The sequence below is a fragment of the Poecilia formosa genome, unplaced genomic scaffold (assembly GCF_000485575.1).
Source record: "Poecilia formosa unplaced genomic scaffold, Poecilia_formosa-5.1.2 Scaffold7, whole genome shotgun sequence".
Lineage (NCBI taxonomy): Eukaryota > Metazoa > Chordata > Actinopteri > Cyprinodontiformes > Poeciliidae > Poecilia > Poecilia formosa.
In genome coordinates, this window is record NW_006799946.1 from 5508406 (window position 1) to 5523258 (window position 14853).

The window sequence follows — 14853 nt, forward strand, 5'->3', positions numbered from 1 at the left end:
CATCGTTTCACATCAGAATATTGATTAATGTTTCATTTATAATGTTTCAAAAGCAACTCCATAAAGGGTGGGTTTTTAGTCTAGATTTAAAGGAACTCAGTGTTGGTATATTTAAATTAGTTTGTTTTATCTGTCTGTTGATTTAATGATGTTGGCTTGTGATGAACCTGGTGACCTATTTCTGAACCCTCTCTGCTTTCTGTAAGGTAGAAGAGAAGGATTAATGTCGTTATTTGCTGGTCCATATAAATTCCCAGTAAATTAAAATATCAGATTTATGAAAACATGAATTTGAAAATAAAATATTTTTTGTGTTCTTCTTTGAACTGCTCATATCAGACATATTTAATACAACTTGTGACTTTTTATTTTTTCAAATAATTTTAGGAATGGGATTCTTTTATGTGTTTTTGGCAGCATGAAAGCTGTCACTTTATTATTTTCCATTGATCAAATGATCTGTACGTTTTTAAAACGGAAGTCCAAAATAACTGATTTTGAGACAGTGTTGATTTAATGTTTATATTTTATTCTATTGAGATCTGTTTATTCCCAGCAGGTCAACTATTTTGATATGCTTGTACCACTTTTTCCTAGTCACTTTAGCTTCAATCTTACAAACAGGAAGAATTAAAAAGAGAACATGCAGTTTCTTTTCTCCGTTATAACCCACCTAGACCAAAACGATAGATTAAATAACTGATATGTATATATTGTTGAAAAGATATATAAAATATTACAAGATACACATTTGTTCCACTTCTACGGTAAGTGGAAATGGGGTTAAATTACTCGTGTGTATGCTCAAACTTGGCCAGTGAAGCATATACTGTTAAAAAACAATACTGATTGTGGGAAATGGTTTGTCAAATCAGGACTTTACTGTTCATTGATTGGCCAACGAACAGGAAGTAACCGGATGTTAGCTTGACTAGCTTAGCCCTAAGAGAAAACCGTTTTAAAGTTTGTGTAAAATGAGTGTGTGACGGGTGTTTTCGATTATTCAGTTGATATTCGTCGTGAAAATGTCGCTGTTGTGCATTTCTTTTTCAGTCGCTGAGATTACCTCCAGCGGAGGTTTTCTGCACGGAATGTAACTGGCTTTTATTAGCAACCGGATTTGACTATTAGACTCGGTGGAGCTAAAACAGCTAAGCAGAGACTTAATCAGTGCTTCTGAGGTTGAAGCTTTTGAAAGTTTGTGGTTACTGCTACAGGACAAATCCACACTCTACGTTTTGTGAGGCTGTGAGCGGAACACAAGATCATGCATGGACACTTCCAGACCGAGAGACTGGAGACAGAGTGGACCCAGAACATCTGTCCAAGGTATCTCTTTAGCTGTGCTGCTGCTTACATCTTTTGTTATTGTATCAACTGCTGATTTGTGTCCATACAGCAGAGAAAAACAGAATATCCAAGTTATATGACTGAAACCTTGCTCTTCTAGAACATGTGAAGGTTGAAGACAAGAATCGTGAAAGCCGAGCAAGAATGTCTGCATTGATGAAAATTGAAGCAGACAAACCCAGAGGGCTCAGCTTGGAGGCCTCAATACCTGTAGCATCCAATTCAGAACTGGAGCAGACTCAAGACAGCAAAGATGTCAGTAAGTGACACACACTGGTTTGCATAGAATCAAATTAATTTGCCTGGTGGACGTATAACCAGACTGTATTTATTAGGTGAACTCCTGCTGCAGGAGTGTTGTTATTCTCTTTAGACATACATCTCTACCCAATGCAGCATCCAGAACGTGATATAAAAACTGTGCAACAAGAACGAAGTTTAGTTGTAAATCCAATAAACCCTGAAATGGGTTAATAGTCTGGTGCTCTAATTTGTGTTGAACTGTTTTCTAGTGTGTTACTGCTTGGCTTGCATACTGTTGGTATATCATGTTTGCCTGATTTAAAAAAAAAATAGTATTGCAGATATATTTGCTCATCTGAGGAGATTTGTTTTGATAATGAACAATTTAAAAACAACTGGAAAAATCTGTTACTTTTGTCTTCTTGTTGAGAGTAAGGCCAGAGTCCGAATCAGTGTTTGGAGCTCTATTGCAGAGTTGAACACTGCAGAACAGGGTCTGTATGTTGCAACATGTTCTGTGTATCATGGCAAATCCACACTATAATATGATATTTATTTTAGGCCATATCATCCTAACTACAAAGAATATTTAAGAGGACTTCCTCTGTAACTTCCATGACAACTGGCATTTATGTATTTTACTGATAACAATCTGCAACAACACATAAAGAAATTAACCATGGACTGCCCCTAAAAAATTAAGCATGAACTACCTGAACACCTGGGCAGCAGCTAGCTAACCCACATCAAACATACATATTCAAGCTCCACTTTTTCCTCTCTTTTTGCTAACCATAAGTACACAACAGGATGGAGATCAAACATTATGTTTGAGAAAGTAGGTTAATTCCTATCAGTCTTCACCCACTTCAGCAGAGTAGAATTTGACAGGTAGTTAAATAGACAGAAAGCTTAATTGCAGCCAGTTGCAGAAACGGTAACATTGCGGCAAACTACAGTTGTCTTATCTCCACTTATCTGGAGCATAAAAAAAATCTGGTGAATGAAAACAACTGGAACAACATATTTGATGATGATTATTCTTGATTATTTTCATGTTTGACCAAATTTAATGTTTGTTGCTTGTTACATGGTTGTTTATTTTATTATGTTTCTATCATGTTAAGCACTTTAAAATGTACTTTCCCCCCTTTTCAGAATTTTTTAAAACTTGTTTTACTCTTAATATAAGATTTTAATTATTTGTAAACGAATATTGATGTTCATGTATTTTTCAATACTCCCAGGCCATCAGATGTTGGTGATTAAAGTGGTTCCCCATGACTGGAGCCCCGGTTTGGACCAGCAGGACCCAGAAGCCCCCCACATAAAGGAGGAAGATGAGGAACTGTGGATCAGTCAGGAAGGAGAGCAGCTTACTGCAAATGGTGACGATGAAGAGAAAACTCAGTTATCAAAGCCTTATCAGATCAAATCTGAAGACCACAGAGATACTGAAGGTTCAACCAGCAGCTCAGCTGAACAGATGGAAACAGAAACGGAAGAAGAGGACTGTGGCGGACCAGAACTAGACGGAAACACAAGTCCAGCATGTTCTTTTCGACAAATTGAGGTGACAGTTAAGGAGAAAAGAAAAACGTCTGATCTGCATTCCAAATTCATGGCTCCTACCGGAGGAAGCCCATTTCACTGCAATTTCTGTGGTAAAAGATTCAAACGTAAGACTAATGTTAAATTACACATGATGATCCACACAGGCAATAGAGAGCATAGCTGTGATGTCTGTGGGAAAGGATTTAAAGAAAAACATTATCTTCAGACACACATGAGACTCCACACTGGAGAGAAACCTTTCGCCTGTGACCAGTGTGATAAAAGGTTTCATGCAAAGACAAGTCTTAAAACTCACCTGAAGGTTCATTCAGGGGAAAAACCTTTTCCATGTGACATTTGTGGCACAAGGTTTAAAATGAAGGGAACTCTTAAAAACCACATGATGATTCACACCGCAGAGAAACCATTTGTGTGTACCGTGTGCAGTAAAGGATTTTCACTTCAAGTCCACCTAAAGAGTCACATGTGTGTCCACACAGGGGAGAAGCTGTTCACTTGTAGTGTTTGTACTAAAGGATTTTCACAACAAATTCATCTAAAGATTCACATGCGCATTCATACCGGAGAGAAGCCGTTTATTTGCAGTGTTTGTTCCAAAGGATTTTCACAAAAAGAGACCTTAAAGAGGCACATGTGTGTTCACACGGGAGAAAAGCCGTTTATTTGTAGTGTTTGCAGTAAGGGATTTTCACAAAAAGAGACACTGAAGAGACACATGTGTGTTCACACCGGTGAGAAGCCATTCATTTGTGGTCTTTGCTCTAAAGGATTTTCACAACAAATTCATCTGAAAAGTCACATGCGTGTTCACACAGGAGAGAAACCATTTGTTTGTAGAGTTTGTGCCAAGGCATTTTCAAAACAAGAGTCTCTAAAGAGACACGTGTGCTCACACAGAAGATAAACTTTGTGGTAAAGGAACAGGTTTTCCCTGTACTCCTACAAATTTATTTAAAGGGAAAGTGAAAATGGTTGCTCTAATAGGAAGAGCTGTTAAGTTACATTTAATCAGGAGATCAGAAGTTTGGCAGTGTTTTTAAAGCCAACATTATGGCCTTTTAGAAAGTAATCATTTATTTTATGCAAGCCTTAGTTGTGAATTTGAACCGTCAAAGCGGACGTTTTTGCAAATCAATTCAAACGGCCTCATAGGTCATAGATTTAATCCATGAAAACTGCCAAAACATGCAGATGTCAGCCTGGTATCTCAGAAGTATGTGTCCTTGGTGGAGTGTTATGCTCAAAGTTATTTATTTGAATGTTTGACTTGACATGCAAAAGTTAAGTTTTCATGGACCTGACAAGAAATATGTGATGATCTTATTTTTGCTCATTTAAAAATCCACATAGTTGTTGAACAGAGTACATGACAGTATTTAGATAATGTTTCGTTGTGCATCGTTTTACTTATTTATTGTTATTTTTATGTATTATTATATTATATTTATGTGTTTGACTTGACTCCAAATAATGCATCTTAATGTCTTTGTAAAGTTCGTAGAGTACAGTTGTCATGTTAAATGCTTTTATTTTCTCAAACATGACTGGTGTTTTTTAAAAGGATACGAGAAAGCTCCATTGCACAAAAGAAAAAAAAAAAGAAAATAAATTTTCAAGTATGCCAACTGCTCATTTATTGTTCACATTTGTTTATCAGAAAAATAATCCACACTCCTCCACTTACGTTTTGGTTATTGTTGTCTTGGAGATAAGATAATTCAGTAAATAATTTAGTCCCACCACTAGTATAATGCAGAAATATTGAACACTTCCAAACTGAGGCTTGTACTCATCTATGACAATGCCTGAAAAGACACAAATGAGGAAATAAAATAAGGATAACGGGACAATATCTACATTTATTTGTAGTCCTGAGCTGTAATTATGTACTGTAAGAGTTCAAAATAGTAATCATAGTGAATATTCGGTAATAATACGTCTATAAAATTGTATTGATATAATATGCAGATATGTTCTTTTATTCTGAAAAACTAACGGATGAAAGTGGAAATCGTTTTACAAAATAGGTGTTTTACTTGTCACTAATTGGCCAGGGAGGAGGAAGTAACCGGATGTAGCGATGCTTGCTGGATTAGCTAAATCTCAAAAGAAAAACATCTTAGATTTTGTGTAAAAAGAAAGTGTCTAGTTGATGTCACATATTCTAGTTTACAGTGCTCTTGTAAATATTGCTTCTTCGTGTTTATTTTGAGCTACTGTGAGTATTTCTTACCGAACTTTCCCGTACATAATATAAATCGCCTTCCTTAGCAAAGTGAATGGCCCGTTAGCCACAATAGGGCTAAAACAGCTAACAGCAGGGACCTAATCGGTGTTTTAGACTTCGAAGTTTTAAAATGTTTCTGGTTTAACGCTACAACACGAGTCCATACTATTGGGTTTGTCAGACTGTGCGGGGAGGACCACATCATCTGTGGACAGTTCCTCTAACCTTATGGTCCAGGTGAGGACCGAGAGACTGGAGCAGAGTGAACCCAGACCTACTGACAAGGTATCAGACTCTGCTCTGTAGCATCAGTTCAGCTCTGCTACAACTTACATTTTCTGTTAATGATTTGTTTATTCATCTGTTTATTTGATCAGAGGCTGATTTGTGGCTGGTTCCAGTTTCAGGCAGCAGAAAGACAGAATTTACTGGTTATAAGACCAGAACCATCACCTACTAGAACATGTGAAGGTTGAAGACAAAAACCACAGATGGAGTGAGGATGTCTGAGATGATAAAGGTTGAAGCAGATGAACCCGAAGAGTTCAGCTTGGAGCCCCTCCTGCCTGCAGCATCCACGTCGGAACTGGAGGAGGAAACACAAGATGGCAAAGATCTCAGTAAGTGACACACATTGTCTGAATTGGAGAAAATTAACAACCAGAAGTTATAAAAGAGTAAATAAACTGTGGAAACAATCAAATTGATAAATATATGTAAATATCACTGCTGTTATTGCAACAGAGGCAGAATTCATCTTGAATTGGCTAGATGTTCATTAGAGGGCCCCTCATATATCCAGCTGCTGAAATTTCTTCTAACCAGGCGAGCTCCGAAACAAAGATTTTGGCTTCATTTTTGCTGTGCACTTTAAAAACAGGTGGCTAGAATGTTGAACAGACCACAAGGATAAAAAAATACAGTGCCATAAAATTACCATAATACTCACAAGTTGAATGTGAAATGCACCTCTTCATCTTTCAGAAACTGTTTGGAATTTTTCAGATTTCACAAATGTTTGCAGACCGTAATGAAAATTGGGTTTGTCTAAATGTGTCATGAGGGAAACATTCAGCTTGAACAGTCTAGTTTGATATTTTTTTTTTTTGTAGATTGGAAACTAGAAAAAGTCTGCAGACATCTTGGCTATGTAAACAATAACATTTTATTTTATTATGAGCATTCAACAATGTCCATGTGCATTTTCCTGTCCCCAGTTCATCAGATGTTGGTGATTAAAAAGGTTCCCGAGGACTGGCGCTCCAGTTTGGACGAGCAGGACCCAGAGCGCCCTCTTATAAAGAAGGAAGAGGAGGAGCTGTGCATCAGTCAGGATGAAGAGCAGCTTACTGTGAAAACTGAAGATGATGAGAAACCTCAGTTGTCAGAGCTTCATCAGATCAAAACTGAAGACAATGGAGATACAGGGGTTCCAAGCAGCAGCTTAGTTAAACAGATGGAAACACAACCTGAAGAAGATGACTGTAGGACTCCAGAACCAAACCCAAACAGGGGCCCATTTCCAGTATCTTTTTCTCAACAAAGTAAGATTGCTCAGATTGGAGTCCAAACGGGACAGAAACATTTCAGTTGCAATATTTGTGGCAAAAGTTTGAAAAATTACACAACTTTCAAAATACACCTGATGACTCACACTGGAATGAGAGAACATAGCTGTGATTTTTGTGGTAAAGGATTTGAAGAAAAGCGTGCTCTTCAGACACATATGAGACTCCACACCGGAGAGAGACCATTTGCTTGTGAAGATTGTGGTAAAACGTTTCATGCAAAAGCTATTCTTAAAATGCACCTGAGAGTCCATTCGGGAGAAAAACCCTTTTCTTGTTATGTCTGTGGTACAAGATTTAAAACAAAAGGAACTCTAACAAGGCACATGAGGATCCACACCACAGAGAAACCGTTTGTATGTCATGTTTGCAGTAAAGGATTTTCCCTACAACATCATCTAAAGAGGCACATGAGTGTTCACACAGGAGAAAAACTATTTATTTGTGGTGTTTGCAGTGAGGGATTTTCACAACAAACTCAATTAAAGAGACACGTGCGTGTTCACGCGCAGGAGAGGTCATTTATTTGTAGTGTTTGTAGTAAACGATTTTTTAAACAAGAGACTCTGGAGAGACACATGCGTGCTCACACAGGAGAAGACCCATTTACATGTAATGTTTGCAGTAAGGGATTTTCAAAACAAGAGACTCAGAGTGGACACATGTGTGTTCACACGGGAGAGAAAATGTTTATTTGTAGTGAGTGCGATAAAGGATTTACACGACAACAGAGTCTGAAAAAACACATGGAGGTTCACACTGCACTATTTAGCTGTGGCGACTGTAGCAAACGTTTTGTGAAGGAAACGCAGTTGATGCGGCATGTCAAACTCCACACGGAGGAGAGGCCGTTTAGTTGTGAAGTCTGTAGGAGCAGATTTAATAAAAGACTCCATCTTGAAAATCACATGAGAGTGCATTCGGGAGAGAAGCCGTTTGTTTGCAGTGTTTGCAGTAAAGCGTTTTCACGACATGGAAATTTGACGAGACACATGGCCATTCATGAAGGCTGCAACTCTTGATATTGTCAGTTGGTTTGTCAAACTTTTTTCAATTACTAGGATTTTGTTTTTGATTTTCTGTGGAGCTCCGTTAGTTTTTCATTCTGAATCCAGAATGAACTCCAGAATAATAATGCCTCCACATTTACAGTTTTAAGCTTAAGAATTACTTAACTTAAAAATTATAATACTTTCATTATTATTGCATAATAATGGAGACATTATTATTATTATTATGTAACAATTATTATATAATTTTAAACTTAAAAAAATAGTTGGAAAACATGTATTTAAAAATATTTCTTTGTCTTTTTGGCGATGATTCAATATTTAAAAGTAGTGTTGGCCTCATAAATGGTGAGCCAATAATGACATCAACTGATGAGGCTACATTATTATATTAATGTACTGAAATTCTTAAGAAGTATTTTCTTCATCAATCTCAAATCTATCAAATTATATCCAAATGCAAATATTATACTTCATAAAAGAAGTTGCATATCTTACACAAAGCAATGAGGTGAAAATACAGCAGTGACAAAAATGTTTAGCCCCATTCATTTTTGTATGTTTGTCACACATGTTTTAGATCAGATAAATTTGAATTATGGACAAATTTATCTTATTTAGTCACAAAATGCTGTGTTTTAATGAAGGTGTTTATTTTTTTGTGAAAGGGGGAAAAAAAATCCAAACCTGAGTCACAATTTTGGAAAAATGAGTTCAATTTCTTCAGCCACACCTTCAATAGGACCTGCCTCACAAAGTGGGGCAGATCTCAAAAGATCCTCAAAAGCCAGGAAAAGGAACATCATGGCAGAAATAAAATATGGTTTTGACAATGTGATGGTCTGGAGCGGTTTTGCTGCTTCAGGACCTGGGGGACTGGCTGTGATAAATTGAGCCATGAATTCTGTTGTCCACCAAGACATCCTGAAGGAAAATGTCCGGCCATCTGTTTGTGACCTCAAACCAAAGAGCACTTGAATTCTGCAGTAGAACAAAAATCCGACGCACATCAGCAAGTCCCCCTCCGAAAAACAAAAAATTTAAATTGTGGTTTGGCCTAGTCAAAGTCCTGTCCTGAGTCTGACTGAAATGGTGTTTAATTACCATAAAAAGGAGGTTAAGGCTTGAAAACTCTTGGGTGTGGCTAGATAAAAAAAAATTCTGCAGAGTGCAAAAGTTATATTGGAGCTAGAATACATTAATGACGTATTAGTGATTCTTGTAACATGTCTTTAAATTATTAAACATTAAATATAACATTCAAGAAAGTTTTGAGGGGAACAAGATGTAACCCAGTAAAAAGTATGTGTTGGTATTAAGAGTTTCTTGCAAAATCTGGATTTGTAAAATCCTGAAATGCCTTTTAAAGGAAAAGTTTTGACAAAGAAAAGGACAAATAAACTCCAACTTGGCACTTTTCATCCACAAGCTTTGCTCACCTTGAACCACCAAGACAACTGATTTTAAGGGCCTTACTTCACGTTGGTGTCATCTCTCTTTGGGAGGTGCACGTCACATTCCCCATCGTTCATTGGGTCTTGTTTAAACACTTTATACAGATATTGCTGTATAAAGTAGAGAGGTACTGTACAGTCAGATTGGTGTGCAGATCAGTGAATATTGTGTGATTGGCATCAGAGAAGCTAACTGAGCTTAAATTCTGATTTTATTGTGATTGTTGGCCGAATCTTCTCGGCCCCACTAGTGACCATTCCACAGTCTTTATGGCTTACATAGCTCTTCTTTCTTTTACAAGATTCTATATAATATTTTTATTCTAATGTATTTGGGACACACCAGTTTGATGAAAGTATTAAATGTAAACAGAAAATGTCTCAAGTTTGTTTCTTTGATTAAAAGAATTATGAGAGATGTTGACTGAATTTTTGTCAGTTTGATAAACCGTTATAAAACCTTTGTAAATGGGAATAATCGGTTTTTCTAAATAAACGTTAAAATGTCTTTGTAACCAAGGTGTGCCTGAACTTTTTCAGTCAATCTTTGATTATCTATGTCTTGGATCGGTGTTTGTGAAGGTTGAAACAGGACGTGGTTTTTCGAGTCAGAGCTCTACTTGTTATTCATTGGTTATCTAAGAGGAAGTTTCCCGGATGTAGCAATGTTAGCTTAAATGGTTTTGTTTTTGAGAGAAAAACGTCGGAAATTTTGTGTAAAAAACTGGCGTGATGGGTGTCTGAGTCTCTTCTTGACAGTCGTGCTGAGGATATCCCGCGTATATGTTAGCATCGATCCCTTCTGGTTATATCTGTCCGAAGTTTGCGGTAAATAACGTCATTGTTTTCTACTAGCAAAATTGACTGTTAGCCACCGTGGAGCTAAAGCAGCTAACAACAGAGACTTAAATAAGTGTTTTAGAGTTCGAAGCATTCAAATGTTAATGGTTTGACGCCAGAAGACAAAGCTACACTCGGAGTTTGTGACATTGTGAGGAAGCCTTGTTGTCCAGCTGAGGACAGAGAGAACAGAACTACTGTCCAAGGTATCAGGCTCTCTGCTCTGCAGCATCGCTTCAGCTCTGTTAGTGTTTAATTTTGATAATACACTTTATTTGATCAGATGTGGGGGTTTTGTGTCTTGCTATAGTTTTAGAGAGCATTAAAATAGTTAATGAATAGCGTATATGACTGAAACCTTGATATTCTAGAACATGTGAAGGTTGTAAACAAGAACTGTGAGAAGGAAAAGGGGAGTCCAGAGAGGAGCGAGGATGACTGAGATGATGAAGGTTGAAGCAGATGCACCTGGAGGGTCCAGCTTGGAGCCCTCCATGCCTGCAGCATCCACATCAAAACTGGGGCAGGAGACACAAGATAGCAAAGATCTCAGTAAGTGACACACATTTGTATATCTGGGTTGAAGTAAATAAATTCTTACGGGAAGTTGCAAAAAGACCGCCATTATATCTTTGGATTCTAAAAGTTCACTGGGTCCCTGACCTGTGTTCCTTTGAGATTACTTTTTAATCTATCCCTAGATTCTGCTGAGATTTCCTTCATCTGGAAATCTACCCAGCTGCAACCCCTATTTTTAAATGGAGATCATTAATAAGTAACAGATGAACCACCAACCCTCCCGCCACCTCCCCCTGTTTTTTTTTTCTTATTTTTATTTTTTACCAAAAATATGACCTAATCAAGTTTCAGGAAAAAGGAATAAAGTAATTACAGAAACCATAAAAGTAGAAAAGATGGTAACCACACTTTGCAGCCTGTTTCTGGTTCTTTTCAAAGCATATTTATTCACAACGTTCTGACACAGGCTCGCTTGCATTGAACTTTCTTAACAAAACGTAGGTTGGTGTGGAAATTGTTTTGCAACAGATCTCCACCTCCACCAAATGCAACTTGGGGTGTACCTCAGGGATCATTCCTATTGCCTATTATGTATGTCATCTGCTGGAATTTAAAATTGATAAATATAATTGAAACAAAATATTTTTAAACATGCTTGCCATTATCCTATTGAACAGATTTGTATTTTTATTTTCTTAGATTTGAAAAATTAAAGAGAATGGCTTTCAAATTTTTTATGTTAATTTTGTAATCTTTAAATAATATGTGTCAATAATACTCCTGTGTGTTTTATTGTTCCAAGTTCATCAGATGTTGGTGATTAAAGTGGTTCCCCATGACTGGAGCCCTAGTTTGGATCAGCAGGACCCAGATCCCCACGTAAAGGAAGAGGAGGAGGAACTGTGGATCAGTCAGGAGGCAGAGCAGCTTACTGTGAAGAAAGAAAATGAAGAGAAACCTCAGTTATCAGAGGTACAGGTGATCAAAACTGATGACCACAGAAAGACAGAAGCACCAATCAGCAGTTTGGCTGACCACATGACACAAACTGATACACAGGACTGTGGAATATCAGAACCGAACAAAAACCCCGATCCAGCGTGTTCTTCTCAACAAAGTCAAATGAAAGTTCACAAAAATGGTAAAAGATCCAAATTGTGTTCCACAAGCTCGGCTAAAGTGGGAGTCGATGCAGGAGAGAGGCCGTTTGATTGCAGTGTTTGTGGCAAAAGGTTCAAACGCAAGTCTCACGTTAAATTGCACGTGATGACACACACTGCAAATAGAGAACATAACTGCGATATTTGTAGTAAAGGATTCAGAGAGAAGAGTTCTCTTCAGACACATATGAGACGTCACACTGGAGAGAGACCGTTCGCCTGTGACCATTGTGGCAAAAAATTTCATGCAAAGAAGTTTCTTACTACTCACATGAAGGTCCATTCAGGAGAAAAACCCTTTCCCTGTGATGTCTGTGGTACAAGATTTAGGGTAAAGGAAAGTCTTAAAAATCACATGTGGATCCACACCACAGAGAAACCATTCGTTTGTAACATTTGCAGTAAAGGGTTTTCACAAAAAGAGAGTCTAAAAAGCCATTTGCGTGTTCACACAGGAGAGAAACCATTCGTTTGTTCTCTTTGTAGTAAAGGGTTTTCACGACAGCAAAGTCTAAAGAGTCACATGCATGTTCACACAAGAGAGAAACCTTTTGTTTGTAGTGTTTGCGGTAAGGGATTTTCACAAAAGGAAAGCCTAAAAACTCACATGCGTGTACACACGGGCGAAAAACCATTTATTTGTAGCATCTGCAGTCAAGGATTTTCACTAAAAGAGAGCCTAAAGACTCACATGCGTGTTCACACAGGTGAGAAACCGTTTACTTGCGATGTCTGCAGTAAAGGATTTTCACTAAAAGAGAGTCTAAAGAGTCACATGCGTGTTCACACGGGGGAAAAACCTTTCACCTGTGGTGTTTGTACTAAGGGATTTTCACATTCTGGGGGTCTGAAAACACACATGGCTGTTCACACCGCACAATTTAGCTGTAGTGAGTGTGGCAAATGTTTTGTAAAGGAGATACAGATGGAGCGACACATGAGGCTGCACTCTGAGGAGAGGCCATTTGGTTGTGATGTCTGTAAAAACAGATTTAAACACAAGTGTCACCTTGAAAGTCACATGAAACTCCATTCAGGGGAGAAACCAGCTGTGTTTAGTGTTTCCTGTGCAGCACTTTCTCAAGATGTTCTCCAGAAACGTATAAATGTTACTGAGGTCTGAAAATAATGATTATGACGATAGTCAACAACGGTGGTCAGTATCATGAAATATATATATTTTTTAACTTTTAAGATCAAGATCTTATTTTGATTTGCTCACATTAAAGGATTAAAGAATACAAAAACTACTTAGCACTTTTAACCCTATTCTAATTAGATTGTGGCAACCTCAATAGATATTTAAGCAGAATGAAAATTTTATATTCTGCTTATTGTCTCCAAATTAATCTCAGAATCCAGTTTAACTTCAGCATCAAAGTTATTATTAGTATAACTTGTAGTAGTTTTAACATTTTCCATGACATTCTCACCAGCACAATTATAATGCCTTCTGTATTGAATGATGTTGGGGGTAAATCACAGCCTGAAACATGGACACACATTTTGCTCAGCAACCAAACTTTTGATGTTTTTTTTTTTTCTTATGTACATAAAGGCTACTGTTTGTAGTATAAATTAGCTTCCTGCTATTCCAAGTTCAGGGCACTTTAGACCTGGACAGCTCCTTATTGTGAAGGTTTGCTGTATTGACGACATGAATAGAGGCATAAACCTACATGTTGTTGCTTTAACGGACTGGTGGTCAGTCATATTTCTATCAGTTGCTTTTTATGGGCTCCTTTTCTGTTCTCAGTTGTGATAAACATTTTACTTCATTCTCACTGCTGTCTACTGTTGTCACTCATGTTTTCACTTCGTTGTTCTGCCTCTCCAGAGCTTTTTTCATTCTGCCAGCATTACATTTTAAATGTCACATTCTTTCACTATACAGTGTTGTAAATAGAGGTAATACAGGATAAAAATGTGTAATTTCTAAATTTTCTGTTTTTATTTTTTATTTTTTTATTCGTTGAAAATATCTAAAAAAAATCACATACTAAGGTTATCAGACAAAGTAGATATTTTTAGTAGAAGTTAAAGTATTTTTTAAGTCTTATTTCAGCTTATGCATGTTGCATAGTGGCTATTTTACTGAAAAATACAGACTATCTTGTGCGTTACATTCTGGTTTATCTTTAGAATAGGCCTGACTGTAACCATATATTTTCCAGATGTCATATATATAGAAACGGTAAACAAATAACTGAATCTAGAAAAAATTACCTCCAGAGTTAAAAATCTGCATATTTTAAAATGGTGACAGTAATCTAATTGTAACACAACACAACCACATGTAATGTCTGTAAGAAAATGAAGTTTTGATGTGAGGAGTTGAACTGTTACTGGAAATCAAATGGGTAATTATAGCTGCCTCATTTCTGTCTTTTGTACGGTGATTGTGACGCACCCACCGTGTATTTTCTTGCTTATTTTAGAGGTGGGGATTTGCAGAGTTGATCATTTACATTCCATTTACTAACAAAAGCAAACGTATTAGGAAATCATGAGTTGGCAACAGATTAATCCAGGATTGAGGCTGCAGCTTTAAAAAAAACAGTCCATTTAAAGGCTCTTATTGTGAAAATTTAAAGGAGGTTTTGGTACCGAGTACTTGGAACCTGATCACGCAATCATCAGCGAGCTTGGTAGAGTTTGCACATCATTTCAAAGAGTACATCAGCATGTTCATGCTGACTCTGAAGGGATGCACCATCAGAGCGCTTTAGGTGTAAAAAGTTTTAAACCTAGAAAGTAATAGCATAAATATTTAACTGTAAATATTTGTCTTTCAGTTTCTGTTGGAGGTTTATCAAACCAGAGCATTACTGGTCATTCATAGTTCAGTGATGAGGAAATTAAGCTGCCAAATGAAACTTTTTGGAGCATTTGAAGCTACTTTCAAAA

General features: G+C 37.2%; 3 protein-coding genes and 1 long non-coding RNA gene across 7 annotated transcripts in view; 3 read left to right on the top strand and 1 right to left on the bottom strand.

Moving 5' to 3' along the window:
• The first annotated feature begins 378 nt into the window (after positions 1–378).
• LOC103152870 (zinc finger protein OZF-like) lies at positions 379–4797 on the top strand. Of its 2 annotated transcripts, none has more exons than XM_007573523.2 (3): positions 379–1329; positions 1451–1609; positions 2841–4797. In XM_007573523.2, exons 1-3 carry the CDS (start codon positions 1272–1274, stop codon positions 4070–4072), a joined length of 1449 nt encoding a protein of 482 aa, XP_007573585.1. In that variant the 5' UTR covers positions 379–1271; the 3' UTR covers positions 4073–4797. The 2 variants fall into 2 exon arrangements, with proteins under 2 accessions (XP_007573585.1, XP_016516927.1); XM_016661441.1 differs by having other exon boundaries at positions 1259–1329; positions 1400–1609.
• A 395-nt stretch (positions 4798–5192) lies between these two features.
• On the top strand, positions 5193–9132 carry LOC103152854 (gastrula zinc finger protein XlCGF57.1-like). The gene is made up of 3 exons (XM_016661399.1): positions 5193–5680; positions 5797–6015; positions 6613–9132. Exons 2-3 carry the CDS (start codon positions 5898–5900, stop codon positions 7983–7985), a joined length of 1491 nt encoding a protein of 496 aa, XP_016516885.1. The 5' UTR covers positions 5193–5680; positions 5797–5897; the 3' UTR covers positions 7986–9132.
• Positions 9133–10052: 920 nt separating this feature from the next.
• On the top strand, positions 10053–13938 carry LOC103152941 (gastrula zinc finger protein XlCGF57.1-like). 3 transcript variants are annotated; one of them, XM_007573658.2, is made up of 3 exons: positions 10053–10511; positions 10639–10819; positions 11589–13938. In XM_007573658.2, exons 2-3 carry the CDS (start codon positions 10702–10704, stop codon positions 13067–13069), a joined length of 1599 nt encoding a protein of 532 aa, XP_007573720.1. In that variant the 5' UTR covers positions 10053–10511; positions 10639–10701; the 3' UTR covers positions 13070–13938. The 3 variants fall into 3 exon arrangements, with proteins under 3 accessions (XP_007573720.1, XP_007573713.1, XP_007573727.1); XM_007573651.2 differs by having other exon boundaries at positions 10053–10473; XM_007573665.2 differs by having other exon boundaries at positions 10053–10255.
• LOC107833127 (uncharacterized) overlaps positions 13133–14853 on the bottom strand; it is a 17156-nt gene continuing 15435 nt past the window's right edge. Inside the window, exon 3 of the long non-coding RNA XR_001658838.1 lies at positions 13133–14491. This is a non-coding gene — a long non-coding RNA (uncharacterized LOC107833127). The remainder of the gene's footprint in view (positions 14492–14853) is intronic.

Excerpts from the sequence above, each read along its gene's own strand:
- LOC103152870 (XM_007573523.2), top strand. The coding sequence starts at position 1,272 with ATGGACACTTCCAGACCGAGAGACTGGAGACAGAGTGGACCCAGAACA. Across the intron at positions 1,330-1,450 it reads ACCCAGAACATCTGTCCAAG|AACATGTGAAGGTTGAAGAC; the intron begins GTATCTCTTTAG and ends TTGCTCTTCTAG. Across the intron at positions 1,610-2,840 it reads TCAAGACAGCAAAGATGTCA|GCCATCAGATGTTGGTGATT; the intron begins GTAAGTGACACA and ends CAATACTCCCAG.
- LOC103152854 (XM_016661399.1), top strand. The coding sequence starts at position 5,898 with ATGTCTGAGATGATAAAGGTTGAAGCAGATGAACCCGAAGAGTTCAGC. Across the intron at positions 6,016-6,612 it reads ACAAGATGGCAAAGATCTCA|TTCATCAGATGTTGGTGATT; the intron begins GTAAGTGACACA and ends TCCTGTCCCCAG.
- LOC103152941 (XM_007573658.2), top strand. The coding sequence starts at position 10,702 with ATGACTGAGATGATGAAGGTTGAAGCAGATGCACCTGGAGGGTCCAGC. Across the intron at positions 10,820-11,588 it reads ACAAGATAGCAAAGATCTCA|TTCATCAGATGTTGGTGATT; the intron begins GTAAGTGACACA and ends TATTGTTCCAAG.